The sequence below is a fragment of the Plectropomus leopardus genome, chromosome 5 (genome assembly GCF_026936395.1).
Source record: "Plectropomus leopardus strain MGB_pleo_1.0 chromosome 5, ASM2693639v1, whole genome shotgun sequence".
NCBI lineage: Eukaryota > Metazoa > Chordata > Actinopteri > Perciformes > Serranidae > Plectropomus > Plectropomus leopardus.
In genome coordinates this window covers 29,783,625-29,803,487 of record NC_142180.1, presented here as the reverse complement: position 1 = coordinate 29,803,487, position 19,863 = coordinate 29,783,625, and the positions used below count along the sequence as shown (strand labels likewise).

Below are 19,863 nucleotides of genomic sequence, written 5' to 3'. Positions count from 1 at the left end.
TTTTTTTCTTTTTTGTTATCATGTCTTAGACTAGGATTTGGTACTGAGTTTATATTTTCTATTTTGTATTCTTCACATACATCTAGCCATCAAAATTACAGACTTGATATGCAAATGAAGCTAAATTGAATGCTATAATACAAACTAAAGCCCCCAAAACATTTTTGTTTCAACATTTTGTCATAGTCATAAAATTTGAGGTCCCATTCGCTACCCTTGTGTCCCCTGAACTCTGGAAAGACCCCGCATTCATGTGGTTAAAAATAATCGAAAAATGATTTTTCAACTGAAAAAAACTAACAGGACTGCTGGCTAAAGTTGCTAGAACTTGAAAAGTTCACAAAAACTTTGGTGTATAGTTAACGAGTTTAGGTCGTATATGCAAAAACATGCTGTAATCTCCATACTGCATGTCAGTTAGTATCAGTCCACCTAAAGTGACATAGATAAGTTAGAAAAGTGATTTATTAGCATGAGTCAGGTTAAGCATTATTTTAGCAGTTTTAGGGAATGTAGTGGTGCATCAACAAGTCTGGGACAAAATCACTTTGTAGTAAGCCTCAAACTGTTCATCAGAGGATTGTTTCAACGCTCCACGCTTCTTCCTAGCATTAATATTGTTCTCACATTGTGGCTTAAAGCTCATGAATGCACCAGAAGAGGAGGAACAACTTCCAAAGTGAGTAATTTTTATGTCCAATTAAACATCTGATGATCTCAGCAACAAATCAATAAAAATATGTGACATGATCTCCATGAACAACAATTCATAGAACTGCTTTATTTTGTATTCATTCTGATTGAGTCCAAACACACACACATACAGCCATCTATTTATCCTCACGTATAAATAGATGAATATACACAGATATACATAAATACACATTTCTGATATGCATATTCATTTTGAAATCATGCTATGTCTCTGCAAAGGACTCTCCCTATTGGATGAAGGGCACACAGCGATTTGAAAACACGTACACGACACAGCTGAACAGTTGGAAGAATCCCTACTGATTTGCATGTACAGTAAAACCCACAAATCGTTCAACGTCTGGATATCTTACAAAGAAACAGCCGTTGCTTTACAGACCATAAATATACAGCAGCTGCATCTCGATAAACACACTGAAGAATATGGTACAGTAAATTATGTAGATTGCAATCATTTCTTGCCCAGCAGCAAAAATAAAACCAAATAAAAATAATATTCTCCGATTCAAATGGAAAATATATTTGTATATCTTTATATATGTATTTATAATTTTATGTACACATTCTCAGGAGCACAACTATGAGAAAGAAAAATAAATACAACAGCACGAGTGAAAAAAATATAAACGCTAGGCCTACATGTAAAATTTCTCAATAAGGCAATAAAACTTAAAAGCTAGACTGTACAAAATATTGCTGCTATGGTCGCCATCTGATGAACAACAGCAAACTGATTACAACTGGCCACTGCACGTCATGGGAACAAACTGATTTTTTAATTTTTTAATTTTACAATGTCTGACGTTGATGTGTCCTCCCATACACACAAACATAAAAAACAACCGAAGATACTGTTTCTGAAGTAAAAAAAAAAAACAAACAAAAAAAACTTGCTGAACTTACTTGAGAGTCCTAGGATGTCAGCCACAGAGAGACTACAGTTAACACTAACCCTACAATGACTGTGATTGACTTCACCAACACACACACTTGATAATCCGAAAAGAAACGCTGCCTAAATATCAGCCTGTGTGAGTGGAAACGAAGATAATAACGTGATGCGTGTTTTTATTTGGCCTCTATCACTAGATCACCTTCAGGTCCTCTTTATAAGTGCAAACAACATTCAACCCATTTTACAAACCGCCGTGTCTCACCGAGTCAACACCGCAACGCACTGTGTTCATTCAAATATACAGATAACAGGTACGATATCAAATACTACAACTGATGCTCTACATCTACAAACATCTGAAATGTCCAGTCGATGGATTTCCTATTGTGAGGAGGCAGGAGCAACTGTCACTGATATTTTTCCAGCTAAAATAAAACATGATTTTTTTTCTATTGTTACAAATGATTTGTGTCCAAAAATAGAACAACACTGGAAGACGCTGCAATGATGTAAGGGTTACTATATTGACCGAATGTCTGCTGCCTTAGTGTTGCAATTGATGTCTTCTGTTTTGAAGGCGGGAGTCATAATCTTCGGACTTTTCCACAGAAGATGTGTAGTGAAAAAACACTGACTTTACACGGCAAACACGTGATGTAAAAACAAACTAAAATCTGCGGGAATGGAAATATCAAAACAAAAAGTTCTTTGGATGCAAATAATTTTTTTTAAGCATTTCAGAGTGAAAAAGTACCAGAAAACAGTGAAAATTAGAATAAAATAGACTAAATAAATAAAAGCTCACAGTAGTAAAAGAAGTTCAGAAATAAAAAAAAATGCTGCAAAAAAGTTTGATATAAATAATATTTATATTAATTATTCTGCAATTCAAGATTCTGAATTAAATCTGTATATATTCACTAAAGGAAATGATGCATTTTAATCTTTCCTCTTAAAACTAAACTGCATATATTCACGACTGCTGGAAATGTGACGACAGCAGATGTTGTTTTGGCCAAACGATGGTTATCAACTCCAGTTCTATGAGCACAACAAGAGCAGTCCTACCACAGACTGTATAGAAGAAGTAGGAGCATCATCCAGGCATGAAAAGCGAAGCCAATAAGGAAGTGACTTAAAGCTGCATACTTTCTAATGGCCAGCAGGGGGCGACTCAACTTGTTGCAAAAAAGTGTTCGATTGTATAAAACAGCGGTTCCCAACCTTTTTCCCTTAAGGGACCCCTTTTTTATCGAGTTACCCTACGACCCAAACCAAATGATATTTTTTGATATAATATTTAGTGTATGACAATAACAGTTCAGAACAACTGATGCACGGTACAATTGACAAAAATAGTGAGCACAATTTTCATAAAATGAGGGATTTTAATGAGTTTTAAACAGATTATGAATGCTGCATCAGATATTAGTTTTCCTGTCTCTCTTAAATGAACTTTTAATACTATTAATAATATTTTTTTTTGAGTTTTTATTAATTATACATCTTTTTTTTTTTCATTATTCTGTTAGCGTTTTGCTTCTTTTAACTGTGCAGTTTTCTAATGCAGGACGAGGCTGTTTAGCAGAGAGCTATAGCGCTATAAATATAGCTTGTGTTCAGGTCTTCACCGTGCCCATAGCCTTTTAGATTTCTTGTAAGTTTGTATCTTGAATAATAATATAAACTTCAAAATAACAACTTTAGTTTCCCTCACAGATATGAATGAATCCTGAGATATAGGCTTACTCTATATATATTTCTAAAAAATTTTCTTACCCCCTTTAATATCAAGAAGGTCTTGATTCCCACCGGGAAGCTTTGGCGACCCCTGGTTAGGGTCGGGGTCCCTAGGTTGGAAACCAGTGGTGAGAAAGTAAGTGTGAAAATTAGATTTTCACACTTACATTCCCATTTGATTTATTACATCAGTAAACCTTTTAAAAATGAGTTTGTGGTCTAAGTTGTTAGTTTCAAGTCTTCTTAAATGCAGCATAATGTTGATTTTGAAAATTATGGTCCCATTTAGTGTGAAACAGATGATGAAGCAGGATTTGCTTTAGAGCATGGCTATCTTGTGATTGACAAATCACTACCACAGCGACCTGTCAATAATGACAAGACGTTTAGCAATGTGTGTCCTCCACAGTTCAGAACCGGAGGCAACGCCCTGTTCATTCCCATGAAAGTTGCTCAGTGGCACATGAAGCCAAAAAAGCTTGATTTCCATGGCATGAAATTAAGGAGATCTTCTGCATTGTGGGGCCCAAAGAGCAGGCGCACTAGAGACTTAAAGCAGCCAAGCAGCTAACCTACAGTTTAGCCCTCGGCTAACGTGAATGGGGATAAAAATTATTTTACTGTACTTCTAGACTTCTGAAATGTCATCGGACTGAATGGATCAAATCCTGATAGTGAAATGAGTCATTTCTCAGGGGTTGGTGACGCTCAAAAAAATGTAACCACTGATTTACAGATGTCTCTTTCACATTGTAAGTCTATGGAAAAAAGTCTTTTTGGGCCCAATGGCATCACCTGACAGACCTGGCAGCTATAATTTCATGATGGACCTCTACAAAAATTGGCTACAAAGCCCGGTGTTGTTCCTGAGGGCTTGGTCCAAATGGACACTTGATGTCAATGTCTGGAAGGGCAAACTCAAAGCTTCAAAACGGTGGTCCACAAACCAAGAGGTGAAGTCACGTTGGCTACATCCACTTATTTTATACAGTCTATGCCTCTAACACCACAGGCTCGACGGCTCACTCAGCACACTGAAATCTACATGAGGCCACAAGTGCTGCTCTCAGGCAACGAACAGACCTGGGCAGAAAAAGCAGCATTGGATCATAAAAGTTGAAGCCAATCTTGACCGAAAATGCGCCAGATGTTTCCGTTGACGAAGCCAGTTGAGGAGGGGAGTCAGTACCAAGAAGGGTTAACGGGCTTATCCAGGTAAATACAGTTAACACAAATTTCAGTGTGCTGCTCTGCAGACTGAGCCTGTTAGAGGGTTGTGCCTGTGTGAACTAGAGCTGACTGTACAATGCCTATAGGTAAGTATCCGCCTCACTTGGAAGTTATCATGTTTTATTGTCTTATGTCATTGAATCAAAGGGGATTTAAATTGAAAATAGACTTTTTTTTGGTTTAACTTATCATTATGGAGTAAATGTCGATTGCACAATGTAATAACTATAGAATTATGACACTGTCGATGCTTAGATTGGTTTCTGTCTGACACCTTGTGCAATCTTCCGGGAAAATTAAGGCTCAATTACGGCACAAGGGAAGTGCGTCAACCACTGTTCAACCAAAACAGGAAGAGGACAGGGTTTTTGTTTCCCGCAGTAATTATTCCGAGTTAACAAAGAGTATCAATGTAAAGTTTAGTTACTATCTTAAGTAGTGGACATGGACAAAGTAACTGTTGTCCTTGAACAGCGACACCAACAGTAATACCAGTTAGAAACACTAAAGGAGTTAACTTAAATGTGTCCATGAAAACTTCCAAGTGGGATGAATACTTTTTGATAGGCACAGCGAGTTACTACGGTCTTCCATGTATGTCAAACATATAAGACTACAGCCGTATACGCACTACTGTACGTCACACATACACATTATTATTAAATTGATATTATTTTCATTTTGTCAAGGGTGGAAGGCAGGGATGGTTGGAAATCAGTGATGTTCATCACTGTCAGGATTTTTTCCCCCCTCTCTGGTACACAAGTCACTTTCCCCTTCATTGTGTTCAGTTTCTGTATGCATGTTTTAAAATCCTGGTTCAGACAGAGATCCTGCTGCTACCTCTGAGGTCTGGACTTCAGACCGACGAGTCCTCTCCACTGAGACGTTCACTCCTCTCTGCCAGAGAACGGGGCTTACTGTTGGAGACAGACACAGTCAGTGTATTAGGCATTAGGTGTACACAGCACACACATTTTTACCTCCCCCAGGATGTAAGATGTGTCTTGTCATGCATTACTTTCTCATGATAGTGAAACAGTGAGGGATCTAATTAGAGTGCATTCATAAAATGAAGGAGTAGCAACGAAAACAGAATAGGTAAAGTGAAATCTCATAAGCACAGCGCACACCCCTGCAGTAACTAAAAAACCTGGAAGTGGACATCTGTGACTCATCAAACAATAAAAGAGTGTAAGTTAGACTTCCCTGCTGTCTACAGTCTGATCAGAGCCATTTAATCTGAGTGAGAATTATTACGACACTTTAAAAATATCTGCTGAGGATTTAGCGAAATATATGGAATCAACTAAAGCTGTAAAGAAAGTCGAAAAAGTGTCTTTCAGCTTGTCTAATATGATACGATAATATATTTAAGGAAAACTTCTGTATTTTTCAACCTGGACCCTATTTTTCTATGTTTTTGTGCCTAAGTATCTCGTGGAAACAACAATCTTTTAAATTGGTCTAGTAGTGAGCCAGCAGACACGCAGGATGCAGTAACGGGACTTAAAGCTGGTGCACTTATTTAATTTCCATCCACTCAAAGCTTGTTTTTGCCACTGACAATCTCAGATCGTTATTATGAGTGTCTTGCAACATTAAAGAAAAGACCCCACAAAGAAATGTTTTTCTGTACCTTTCACTTGTTATGGTCTGTTTTGTGTCCAAGTCCCACTAATTAGAGGTCTTGCTCTGAAATCTCGTGAGAGATGACTTGTTGCAGGAAGAAAACAGTGGAAATGCGAGTAAAAGTTAATTTTCAGTATCAAGGCTGAATGTTAAGCTGATTTTGACAATGTAAAAAGTCTTGCAGGATTTCTTTGTCTCCTTTAGTGAGAGTTCAATACAAAACAGAACGTAACGAGCAAAAGGTACAGAAAAAAATGGGCTGCACAAATATTTGAAATATTATCAAAACTGCATTATTGGGAAGTGTAATATCCAAATCACAGGTGCTCCAGTTTTTTTAATGAAGGTAAAATGTGTCATAACATAGACCCCAGCAAATATCACATCTGCTCTATATATTTTTTCAATGAAAATGAAATGCAAAAATTAAAATCCCTATTAAAGTTGCGACATATAACGACCTCGATATCTGTGGGGAAAAAAAACATTACATTTTTTGCATACTGAGCAGCCCATGGAAAAATGTTTAATTTCTCTTCAGGGTCCTTCAGGTAATGTTGTATGATATTCCTGAATGACCTGAGCTTGTTATTGGTAAAAAAAAGATATTTTATTGGATGCACATTGACAGTGCCAACATGCTCAGAGTGGGCTGGTTCCCCTCTAAGTACAATTTTATGTTTAGATCATATTAAAATTAATATTTTGTAATATCTTTTGTACCATGTGTACCCAAACCAAACTGGTTATTACATGAATTGATCAGGAATGTTGGCACAAAACTTGCTTACAAAATCAGCAGTGTTATGATGCATCTTAGAAGATGAAAAATAAAATGAGTAGGGAAAAAAAATCAATGGTTGATGACACCTTATCGGAGCGCAGTGCGGGGAAATGCTGCTATGCTGAACAAAGTAGACAAACAGCCTGCGAATCTAAACGTCACATAAAACCTCTGAAGGAAAACAGTCCCAGCCAAAGGATGCCATTTCTTATTTGAATCCATGTTTTTATAACTCTAATTTGTCAGATTTTACCTGAGGATATATTGCATAATAAATCTAACACTAAATATTAACTCTCTTAGTACACTCAAATGACCTTAAACGCTTAAAATGAGAATATAGATGCGTGTGAGTTTATCGTACATGTCTTTGGTTTGAGCATTGGCTGTAGGGGTCTGGTGATGCATGAGTGTAACGCCTTCACACAGGCCAATGCAGTGACAACGGGGTGTAGTAAATGCTGAGCAGCTTGTTGTTGGAGGGACACAGGATGGCTGGTCGTGGACTAAATGGTCCCGCGAGCTGCAGGTGACCATTTCCACCCACTTTATCAATGAGGAATGGATGCTGTAATGTAGAGGTGGGGACGTTGGGGGTCATCGTGGGCTTTTGACTCTGAGAAGCTTGATCTACATTTACCGTTGAGACTTCTCAACAGATTCTTTCCACTCTTGTTAACCCGAATGAAGACTGAACTCAACTGCTTTTACGCCTCGTCTAAGAGATTTTCCTGTGCTTTATATTTTAGTCCGATGCTTCTCACTTACTGTCTCTCTTTCCCAATCCCCATCTGGCAGGGCCTTAGACTCTGAGCCATAGTGTAGCGGAGAGTACACCCAGGTCCTGTCCTCTTGAGGCTGTTTTTACACACCCACCACAGCAGAGGGGGCCAAAGGGACAGAGGAAAGGCCAGAGGCACAGAGACAAGCAGCAGGGGCAGGCAGGAGAAAAGACACGGGAGATCACAGGAGAAGAAAAGACAAGACAGGAAATGAAAATTAGGGATGCATATAGGAGGAAATGTTGCTGAGAGAGACATCGGAAAGTGCGAATATCAAGTAAGTGTGAATGTGTTAATTTTACAACACAGAGATGAAAAATTGGGCGAAAAACAGGTTGTAGCAGTACGGAGAAGTGCTGTTACGGATGTAAATATTATGATGGATCTTACTGACATGGTTAAAATCATATCTTTTTTTGCCCCAGGACTAACTCCTGGGAAGCAAGGTGAAGTGTGCAGAGCGAGGGATGAGTCGTCAGCCAAACAGGGAGGATGAGGAGCGGGAAGGAGGCGGAGGAGGGTATGGGAACAAAGCCAGGATGCCAGGACAGTCAGACACAGAGAGCATCCTCAATCAAAGCAAAACACAACAGGAGGATGTTTTTTTTCTCCTTTCCAACAAGCACAAGCGCTCTTTGCATAACGTCTAAAGGCTTCAGTAGGATCCTTGTTATTTTGTTGGTACCGGCCCTTTAAGAGAGGGAAGCAGCTGCAACGCGGTATGTTTGTGACGGAGGTGGAGGTATTGTGGGTTGATGTCTCACACACACATATACACACACGTACACATGTACAAACGTACACACACACACACACACACACACACACACACACACACACACACACACACACACACACAGATTCACACACAAAGCTCAGCATGTTGGAGTGTAAAACATAATGTAATAATTTACTGAAAATGCAATAAATTTTACACTTATACTAATAATCTCAAACATTTTCATTTTAATAAATGTCTGTTTAGCTACTATCTTACCAGCAGCAGCTGCAGTGAGCTGTCAGATGATGAGTTGAGGTTGCACACCTCCAACATAGTAAGGTAAGCAACTCTGTTCACTGTGCCCTGCTGTCTGCAGAATCATGCCAGGTGCAGCGTAAAATCAGATCACGGATGCTCACAGAATGATGGAAAAATCCCAATTATTGCCCGATATCCATATTAAAACAACAATAGTTTATTCTGCTATCCCAAAACTCTGTGAACTGTTGTGTTAAACCTTTTGCTGTTACCACCAGTAACTACGTGTCGCCAAATTACTCAGGACTGAAATCTCCAAGATTGCCTCTTTAAGTGCATTTTTTTTACATTCTGAGGCATTATTACATTTTCAGCAAATTGTTATATTATTGGATACAACACGGAAGTAACATACTATCCACAAAGGTGCACGAAGGAGGCTGTCAGTGAGTGAGGAAACAAATTTAAAAGAAAATGAAAAACAGAAAGACAGACTGTCAAGATGTCTTTTGTTTACCCGCCTCCCACACTTGGTTGTCGTCGCTATTTGGAGAGTAGGTATTGTTTTTTAGTTTCAACACAATCACAAAACACCTGCAGTGAATAATACAAATTATGACAAGCTGCAGAAACACTGTAATCATATGTTTCATCAAACCGACAGCGCCAACGTCGTCTAACACCAGCCGGGCAGAACAGCGCCCACCTACACGACTAGCAACATCTATCTCACTTACTGGCCAACTGGGCTGGCATGTCCTCCTCTGTCGGAAAGGAGAGACCACCCAGGTCCTCCCATCAGGAAACTGACAATAACAGGAGTGTATGGCACAGGGACAAAAGAAAAGAAGATGAGAAGTGAGATGGAGAGGAAAAGAGGAGCAAGATGACATAACACAATGGAAAAAAAGAATCACGCTGAGGTGAAAATGGAAAAGATAGTTCTGACTGTGCGTAACCTAGCAGAGATACACTGGATGAGTCAGTGGTGACAGTTAGATTAACAAGTCTGGCAGCCACTCAGTGTTCACCCCCCTCTTCCATACAACACGCGAGTATCTCACCACTTTCATTATGAGTCATGAGCATAATCACAGGACTGAGAAAAATATCAGAGAAAGAACTAGAGGAGAAGATTTCCGATGCAAACGGAGGGATGTGAAAATTATTTAAGAGAAGGGATGAAACGTGTGAAAAGAGGCAGAGGATGGAGGTGAAGATGAGGGACAGAAGAAGGAAAGCAATCAGATGTGGACGACAGAGGTGAAGGAGAGCAGAGAGCAGATCATGAAAAGTGGATGCGGAGGCTGCTGATAGTGGATGAATAATTTAGTCACGAGTCACTCTGAGGGACCTGTGAAGTGACGACACACACTCACACACACACACACCTGTGTCCCTCTGAGTCTCGAGCAATCACTCCCGTCTCACAGCTAAATGGTGTGCTGTGTTTCCCCCAGGAGCTGCATGGTCACAAATGCTGTCATCTCTTGTATAAAAATTTAAACATATTCCCTGACCCTTCTTTTTACACATACTTTGTAATTTAAAGCTTTGAAAAATGTGGACCACTGCCTGGATGCTCCTGCAGTTTGTCTTTACACTAAACAGAGGACAACAGGACAGAATCATTTGTTACATAGAAAAAGAAATGCAAGTTGTTGGCTGTTTTAAGGACTGAAATTAGATTTTCTCCTGCAAAACTCAAGCTAGCAGGCCCTAGTGTGCTTGGAATCAGGCAGTATAAACATAAGCTTACCAAACCCAATGAACACTTCACCCCCCTAAAATGACCATTTATACATCAATCACTTAACCCGTGTTTTGTTAAATTCAGTAAGAAAATGTTGTTTTTCTTGCATGTTTCAATGTTGAGCAAAAGTTCAAAAAATTTAAAAAATCTTGATAATTGATGTTATAGGGGGTGGCATTTAACAACAGCAAAATTTTACCAAAACATCTGTTTGCAAACTCTAAAACAACTCGTGCAGACTAATCAAAGTCTCATTTATCTCTTAATATGCTCAGTACCTCCCAAACAGACAGCCCTTTATGATTGGGAATTGAACAGAAAGTGGGACTTGTCCATGCAGTCTTTAAAGCCAGACTCCATTGACAAAAAAAGTAATTTTACCTCGCTGAACACAGGAGTTGCTAGTATGTTAGTTTCACTTTCATTTCAGTTCCCCGCTGAAATAGGGCTGTCTGTCTGGGAGGTACTGAGCATATGACGACGAGTTGCCTGAGAGTTTTGATATAGTTTTGCGGTTCTTAAATGTGAACCCTATGACTTCAGAGCACAGAAATTTCTGTTTTTGGATTCTTCATTCATCTTGGAGGCGCATGAGAAAAGTTTTCTTCACACGGGATGAAAATGACACAAATGTTTTTTTAAGGGGTGAAGTATTCCTTTAAATCCGATTGTTCTCTGTCTTCAGCCAGTGTTTGTTTTGTTTTTTTGCAGTAATGGCACAATTGTTTTTCTCTCGCTTACAATCACAAAAGACGTCAATATACAAGCAGCAATTATGTAAGCAATGGATCCTGAGAAAATACTGCTGGGAGACGCTGCTCAACAATGCACATTAATAAAGATTTTTTGCTGGTTCACAGAGTGTTTCTGCTAGCTGAAACTCCTGAAGGATTTAAAAAGCAATTAGAAAAGCAATACAGGGGTATTAACACTGAAAAGTCTCGTGGTTCTTGCTGTTTCTGTGTCAATGTTGTGGACCAGCATGAGAGGCATTTAGCAATGGAAAAAAGCAGGTTGGGCGGCCATGCAGGAACGTGATTTGTGTGGGATGTCAGAAGTAATGATGATGATGGAGATAGCAGAAACAGAGAGGGAGCACAAAGGATGATCAGATGGCGAGTTGGCTGACAGAGCTGCTGAATGACCAAACTGAGTGAAGCCACAGAGATCCTGACACTTACAATCTACCTGCCCACAATCCTCACACAAGGCTGTGTGGATCTTTCATGCTACAGTTTGGAACTCTGTTATATCAGAGCCTGAAGTCTCAGTCCCACTGCACAAAAAAAACATTAACACCCAACTTAACTCAACTTCCTTATTTTAATGCTTTGCAATGCAATGAGAATGCATGCAACTGGCATTCACACCCGGGTCAAATGCCTCTGCAGTAGACACGTATCGCCTCCGGCTCCAATCAGCTTTGACGGTAATAAAACACTCTGGTGAACGTGGTAATTTAAGGTCCTTAACCAGTGAGATGCAATGACACGCCTTCACTAATTACTGTCCATCTTCCCCTAAGCGGCATTTAAAAACCAATCCAAATACATCTGCACCAAGTCTGAAAGACAGACTGAATAAGTAAGATATATTAAGAAAAAAAAACTGAAAAGACCTCTGTTCCTGCTGCTGTCTAATGTTTACCTGCTCTCCTGCCTATCCATGAAGGAGCACAGACACACCAGCAAAACAGCCCCCCCCCCACACACACACACACACACAAAAGCTGACAGAAAGGCAGACTCGTGTAATGCAGTGGTGTATTCACTGGCCGTGGGAATACAACCAATCGCCTATATTTAGCAGGTTTACTCACGTTTGAGTGCACTCACTAATTTTGGTGGAAAAGCAGTATTACTCTAGAGGAGTGTCTTTTCCTTTGTGCCGCTGCATCACGTCCACTGCAGCCAAAAGAGTAGCGTGAAAGTCAAGACCACTCACTCCGCAGCAAAGTCCGAGGACCAAAACGTCTCCAGAAGTACACTGCACAGTACACCAGAAACTAGCCAAAATCTCAAGTTAACTGAGGGGTCTCCGGCTGTTGATCTGAATCTCAGACATTCAGGGGGCAGCCCTGGATCTCTGACAGCTTTTGAACAGCTGATCTAACAACTCACTTTCCCTCGAGGCCACTTGTGACTGCACTGCCTGCAGCGTGTTTCTGTGTAGTTAAACTTCAGTGTCACCTCACCTCATGCAGCGCTACAGACCCCCTGCTGCTGCGTACAGAGGGTGTCCGGCTTTTGAAGCATCAGCCAGTTGGTCACATGAGAGGGCTGTTAAATAACTGAGGGAGCTCTCTGACTAACCTGCTGGCCATTAGGATTCCTCTGTGCTGCATTAGAGGGTGTTTGATTCCTGATAAGAGACACCCAGTAGGAGCACGGCCAGGTGGGAACGTTTCTATCTGTAACTGTGATCACTCCATTCGCCATCCTCCACCTGACACTCATACATTCATTTATAGGCGTGCATTTGGGCACATTTAGACCTTCCAACACATTTATCTGATGATAGCCAGTTGATTTAGTGGTGCAATCCTGTAGACTGAACAAACTCCAAAAGCTTTGGGTGTTATTCACACAAAATGAGCTGCTGTGTGTGTCTGCGGCCTCATATTATACAGGATGTGATGCTGACATGCTATTATCACTCTGCAAACACTCAAAAATCAGAGTGCACACTGCAAAACACTGTAACAAAATAAATCTACAATTTGGGAAATACTCATATTTGCTTTTTTGCTGTGAGAACATTACATGAAAAGACTGATACAACTTTCATGTCTGTACATCAAATATGAAGCTGATGTTGAAATGTTTGAAAAAAAGAACCCATAAAAAACAATGTGGACAAGAAGAGGTCAATCTTCTCATGAAACTCCCTGCGAGAGGGCGAATGAGTCTATTTCCCAAAATGTCAAAATATTCCTTAAAAGCAACTACAAGGAACTTTCTTTTTTTTGGCTGATTTTGGTAACCTCTGTTGACAAAAGTGGTAATAATTCCCAGAATGAGGACTGCATTTCCCATGAGTACATCAGCCTTTTGTCGTAAAGATCCTGGTTAGCGCATGCATTTGCTTGGGAAGCGAGTGAAATAAAGATTAAACTCAATTTTGACTTGTTTTTCGTCTGTGCTTGAATGTGGAGACTTACAAAAATCTGCTAACAACCGTGTGAAATAGAAGACATCCGTCAATGGCCTTTGCTCCCTGGAGGAGCACTGTCCCTTTTAGCTTTTCTTTTGTTCTACAGTCCAATCTTTTCTTCTCATCTTTGCTGATCATGCCCCAAATATCTGCCATGACCACAAATTATAACATCAAAAATATAAGTCTGCAATGCACTGCGCAATTTTGTCTTGGGAAATAATAACAATGGCTATTCTGGTCTATGTGCAATAAATTGTTTTATCTGATATTGCAGTATATTGTACCCAGAAACAGATACTAAGAATATCTATAGTTATATAGCCAGTCTTCTCACTGATGGTCTCATAGAGACTGTTTCAAAAGCAGTTAAAAACTCCTTGTAGTTGCTTTAATTAAATGCACCACACACTGCAAGCACACACTCTTATTCCCATACCAGCCTGAGTTGCTACGCCCTTTCTGTGGTCCATCAAGTCAACGCCTCTGTGGGAGATCATACAGCTCAGCCCTTTACTTTATCATCAGAAACGCACTGTTTTAATATATCTCATGTCAGCCAATATGCATTGACGCTGATTACATACTGGAGATGATATGATGGCTAAATAAAAAAGGCAAACTCAAAACAGATGAGAGATGATGGAAGCCTGCAGAGCCCGAGAGGTGCCACGGAGAGAAAAAATAAATTAAGATATATTTAGTTCCCTCAATTTGACTAATTTTTTACCTTGTTTTGGTTAATTTATTTGCACAAAATAAGTATAATGTTTGATTACGTTACATCGAGCAAGACAGTATAATGCTGACGATATAATACACAAGCTCCCAAAATTCTACATAACTGCCTTTAACTATAATCCTTGCAAAGCAAATTTGTCAACATGTCTTGATAAATCACCCCCACAATAAAGTAATACTTTAGACTTTACTTTTTTAATTAAAGAGTCTCTATCCATATCAACCCAGGACACGTGCCTTACGCAGGTGGCAGCTGGATTAAAATGATTTGATCATCCTATCTAATTTGAGGCCACAAATTAATCAAAACGAAGGAACGATTTCTATCTCAATTGATGAATTAACCAAAATAAGGGAATGAATTTACCAATCTTGAGTCCAGTCTATAGTACAGCAAAACGACAAGGCTGCACAATAGCATCTCAAGCACTCGATTTAATTAAACATGGCCTCAGTTTTTTCTTTTTTCTCTCCATGGCACCTCCCGGGCTCTGCAGGAGCCAGTCCTAGTGTCTGAGATGTGCTTACTGAGTCTGTGTGTGTGTGTGTGTGTGTGTGTGTGTGTGTGTGTGTGTGTGTGTGTGTGTGTGTGTGTGTGTGTGTGTGTGTGTGTGTGTGTGTGTGGAGGGCTTTACTCACAAAGTAGATATCTGTGATTGGCACGTCATCTTCATCATCGACTGAAGCCTGGCTGGTGCACCCTGAGCCGGACACCTGGCTGACCCTGTCCGCCTCCACCACCATCACCTTGGGACTGGATGGGGCTTCTTCGGCTGCCCCGGGAGAAGAGGGAGCAGCTGGGGCAGACGAGGAGGACGAGGCAGCTGCTTCAGGTGCCGACGTAGAGCTGGAGGGTGCTGCTGCAGCCTCTGCAGCCTCGGCGCCTGCTCCTTCCTGGACCTCACTGTGGGAAGGTGGAAATGGGATTGTAAGTGAATAAATGTTGAGCCGGGGATGTCAAAGTCTGACTCTGTGGGAGCCTCTCAGAAAAAATCAAGACAATTTTGCCTTCCAATAATGTTCGAGGAGATGTAAACAGGAGGTGTAATTTTTCCATGGATTCAGTCACGCTGTGGGCTATAATTTGGTTTTTATTTGTTTACATTCCGGCACATTGGCACCATTAAAAGTGAACCAAATTAGCTGTGAACAGTTCCTGTTTGCAATTCACCCGCAGGTGTTCAGACAACTATGAGTGGATTGCTTTGACTCTGACGGAAACTTTAAAATGTGATGACTTTTTTAACGATTTCTAAGCGAACTTATGAACGTTTATTCATGATGAACATTGGAAATATTGATTTCCCTGTAAAGTGTAAATCACACTGAATCCGTTGTACATGTATCATTTCTGCGTGCTCGGACTGTACCGAGGGGCAACCTCTGACGCTGAAAATGAAGCCAAGTGGTTTTAAAGTACTGTAGTCGCCTTCATGCCCTGCCTCATAGCTGCTGCTGCAACTGTTGACTGATTTTATAACTGGCCAAATAAGCTCCCCAAACTACAAAAATGAACTTAATGTTGTTTTTAGAACACATGCATCCGTCCATCTCACCACACACAGTATACTTGGCCTTATGCAGGGGTAGAAAAACAAAAATACAACGTTAATCTTTAAAATAGCATTGTGAAGTCATCTCTGTGTAGTTTAAGGAGTAAATAAACGACCTGGTTACCGACACAGACAGACACACACACACAGCAGTTGCCAACGAGAGCCATTAATTGGGTCACTTGCCATAAGCTACTTTGCTGCAGGAGGACAGACGAACAGCACCGAGCTATTAGAGAAAACTGGTTCTGGCTAAAACTCAACAGATGTGTGTGTGTGGGTGTTTGTGGTTTAGCTGCTTAAGCTGAAAGATTTGCCAGCTGGCTGTGTGCTGCCACAATCCTCTATTGTTCCTGGCCAGATCATCAACTATTAGGATGGATTTGGGCGCATCCACATTGCTTTCTCAGCTTCTGTGTTTGAGCTGAGCTCCAGCAGAGGAAAAGCCCAGCAGCCGGCCGCTGAGGCAAAAAAGCTGAGCTGGCATCTCGAAGAGAGGTACGATTGGCTGAGTTTATGAGGGGGGGTGGGATGGGGGTTGCGATGCAGAAACTCTCTCTTCTGCCCCATCATTCATTTGGATATATCCTTAAAATCTCTTTTGTCACTCTTTATAAATGACCCCCTTTGTTTGTTTACTGCTCTTTTCTTTCTCTGTATTTCTGTTTTTACTTATTTACAACATTTTTATCTTTCTCACTCCCATTGTTTTTTGTTTTCTTTTCTTTTTTCTGTAGAGATTTTTATTTACAGGCTAATAATAATATACACAGCATAGATGACAACATGATGGCAAAAATATAATCTCACAAACAGAAAAAAGAAAGAAAAAAACCCAATTAGACCAATATAAATAAAATGAAAAGGACAAAATAACGATAATAGGATCACTTGATCACAGTGATTAAAGAATTAAGTTGATAGTACTAGTGCATTTAATATACATATATATATATATATATATATATATGTATATATATATATATATTTATATATTTATATATATGATAGGTAGAGCATAATTACAATTCCCACTCTGAACTAAAGCCAATTTTCTCCCATTTTTGTTGTGTTGTGCATTTCTACAATGATTTGTAGCAATATTTTTTTCATAAGAAACTCATTTCACACTGAATTTTTCACGTTATCTGGGGACAGTTTTCATCCAGGACCCCTAATATAATTGTTAATAATAAGGCGTGACTTCACAAGAAATGTCCCAGCCAACCTCCACCACCATGCAACACACGGTACAAAAACAAATGCACCTGTTTTTTCTCTTTTTCATTAAAGAATCTACATAATGATTAATTGTTATTGCTAAAAACAGCCACTTTATAGAAAATCTTCAGTTAAAAGATTCTGAAGTAAAAATTGATTGTGTTTTTTTGAATTTTTATAAAAAAGGTCCAAGGTTTCAAAATGTTTCATCTTCCCTTTGTTTCATTTGCTACTCTTTTTTCCTCTATATATTTCTGTAAATTCAGTCGCACCCTCAGCTGCTCTCACCAGCCCCCTCTCTCCTCCCCGCCAACCAGCTCCTTCCAGACCCTCGGGCCATATGTCTAGCCGCTGCCGTCTCAGCATCAGACCCAATTATTCACTTGGTTTCCCTCTGCAACCACACCCTCATCCTCGCTGACCTAACGAGGGCGAAAATGTGAGCCCCACTTCCATCAGCTCTGTTTGCCTCATGCAGCTCACACATGGCGTTTTTGTATTTGCTGTTGTGTTTTTGAGTTGTGTTTTTGTTGTTTTCATCTTCTGATGCAATTTTACTTTTAAATAAGGCCAAACCAATAAACTTTAATGCTTTGAAATCTGAGTTAATTGCAAGAAATTTGTAAAAAGTACAAGAAAATTACCTAAGTATTAGTCGAATAAATAAATAAATAATATACATTTTTTAAAAAAAAAACAAAAAAAACAAGGAAATGACCTAGAAAAATTGCTTAAAAATTATATCATTTCTGTAAAAATTAATTAGTAATATGTAATTATCATAATCATTAATGTGTTTTTTCTTTTTTTTTCTTTGACTTTTGCCTTTATTTAAATAAGACAGTTTAAGCGTGTAAGGGGGGAGAGAGAGGGGATGACATGCAGCAAAGGGCTGCAGGTTAGAGTTGAACCTGCTGCTGCTATTGTGGCAGGGAGACAGCTGCTGTACATGGGGCGCCCGCTCTACCAGGTGAACTACAGGGAGTCCCTTCCCTTGGTTTTAAAAATCATTTCCTAAATTTACTAATTCCTTGCAATTTCTGACACATTTCATAGCTCATTGCCTCTTTTGTTATGTTTTTGAAAGAAATCGCATTCAGGGTTTAAATACTCGTGAAAGGCATCTGAAAGCAGCACAAGAAAAAATGTTGCTCCAGGTTTCAGCAGGTTAATTAAAAAACAGGTTATTATTTGCAAAGTATCAGGTCACCCCAGCTTCATGGGAGCAGCCCCAGCAGGCCTGCAGGCTTGCTGCCCCACTGCCCTACTTCCACTGACGGGTTCCCACATGTCAGGGCTCCTTCGGCCCCGTGTCTGCCTCGCAGTGTCACCCCCATTAAAGAACACACACTGCTCACACACACAAATTTACATGCATGTGCGCACTCTCTCATAACCTAATTACTGTAGAGACGATGCCTCTTCCACAAAGTGCCTGCAGCATTTATCTGAGGACCCCAGAGTCCCATAAACAAATGGGTCAAGCTGCTTTCAGTGTTTCTCTGTGGGCCATATCAGATATTATGTGTGTGTGTTTGTGTGTGTGTGTGTGTGTGTGTGTGTGTGTGTGTGTATGTGAGAGAGAGAGAGAGACACACACACAGGTGGGATGTGCTACTTTAACAGCTGGCTGAGCTCAGGTGAGACACCGGCGACAGGTTATTTATAGTGCGGCATCAAACTGAGTCACGGTGGTGATCGAGGTCATGAGGGACTCATTACATCGCCACAGCTCATCATCCTGTATCGGGGTCACATGTTCACTGTATGACAGAGCTCTTTTTGTTTATTTTTCAGAGAAAAAAAGATCACAGACGTGTGTCTTAGTTATATTGATGGTCTATTTAGTGTATATAGACAAATGGTATATTTAATATATTATGTATAACATATTAAAAGATATTTTCATAATGGAGAGTTGATGTGTTTACATGTGTGCTGAATGTGGCAACATGTTTCAAGACAGACTAACGGCCGGTTTCCATTACAGATTTGCGCAAAATGTGGACTCAAACTGGATGATTCGCTTATTTGTTTCATCATTTTTGTAGTTTTGATGCACTGTAGTGTCTAAAAGATGTCGTTTCTGTCGTTTCTGTTTAGCATCGTGTTGTTTGTGTACCTGGTTTCAGTTGACGGCTGTGGAACGGAGATGGTTGGCTCGCTGTCGGGTCTCTTCAGCTCCACCTCCACTGTGATGGTCTGTTGATCCTCCTCACGCACACGCAGCTCCTCCTGAGTCCTGAACATGAACAAATAACACACACAGGAAATGAAACACGTGTGAAAAAACAAACACAGCCACATCTTAGCAACAGGAAGAATGGGCCCTCTCATAAAAGCACCGACCAACAGTCTGACCTCACATTTTCTTTTCTACACACCCACCACACCCAGAAATGTCTAATGCTGTGAAAACATGAAGCTGGCAACCCGCAAAAATGTGTAAAAACACTACCGTTAATGCTGCCTCAAAAGGTTTATGAAGTGAAAGTAGCATTCATGCTCTCAACTCACCTCCCATCATGGCTGAGAGACTGGGTGTGCCTCCTGGAGACAAAAGACAAAGTGTCAGAACAAGCTGTTTATGACAACTGCAGCAGCTAGCTCACATGCAACATGCAGCTGTGGCTCCTAAAACACCAACATGAGCAACTGCCGACTCCACAACGCACATTTTCTCTGT

At 40.1% G+C, this 19,863-nt stretch overlaps 1 protein-coding gene across 6 annotated transcripts in view; it reads right to left on the bottom strand.

Moving 5' to 3' along the window:
• Positions 1-761: 761 nt before the first annotated feature.
• Positions 762-19,863, bottom strand: part of pip5k1ca (phosphatidylinositol-4-phosphate 5-kinase, type I, gamma a) — a 63,627-nt gene continuing 44,525 nt past the window's right edge. Inside the window, exons 14-19 of one of the 6 annotated variants that reach the window (XM_088077903.1) lie at positions 19,695-19,727; positions 19,300-19,419; positions 15,043-15,307; positions 9,494-9,562; positions 7,764-7,853; positions 762-5,499 (exon numbers count right to left, since the gene is read on the bottom strand). In XM_088077903.1, the coding sequence (XP_087934029.1) occupies positions 5,497-5,499; positions 7,764-7,853; positions 9,494-9,562; positions 15,043-15,307; positions 19,300-19,419; positions 19,695-19,727 (580 nt within the window). In that variant the 3' untranslated portion in view covers positions 762-5,496. The other 5 variants (XM_088077904.1, XM_042482431.2, XM_088077902.1 and 2 more) reach the window with 5 other exon arrangements.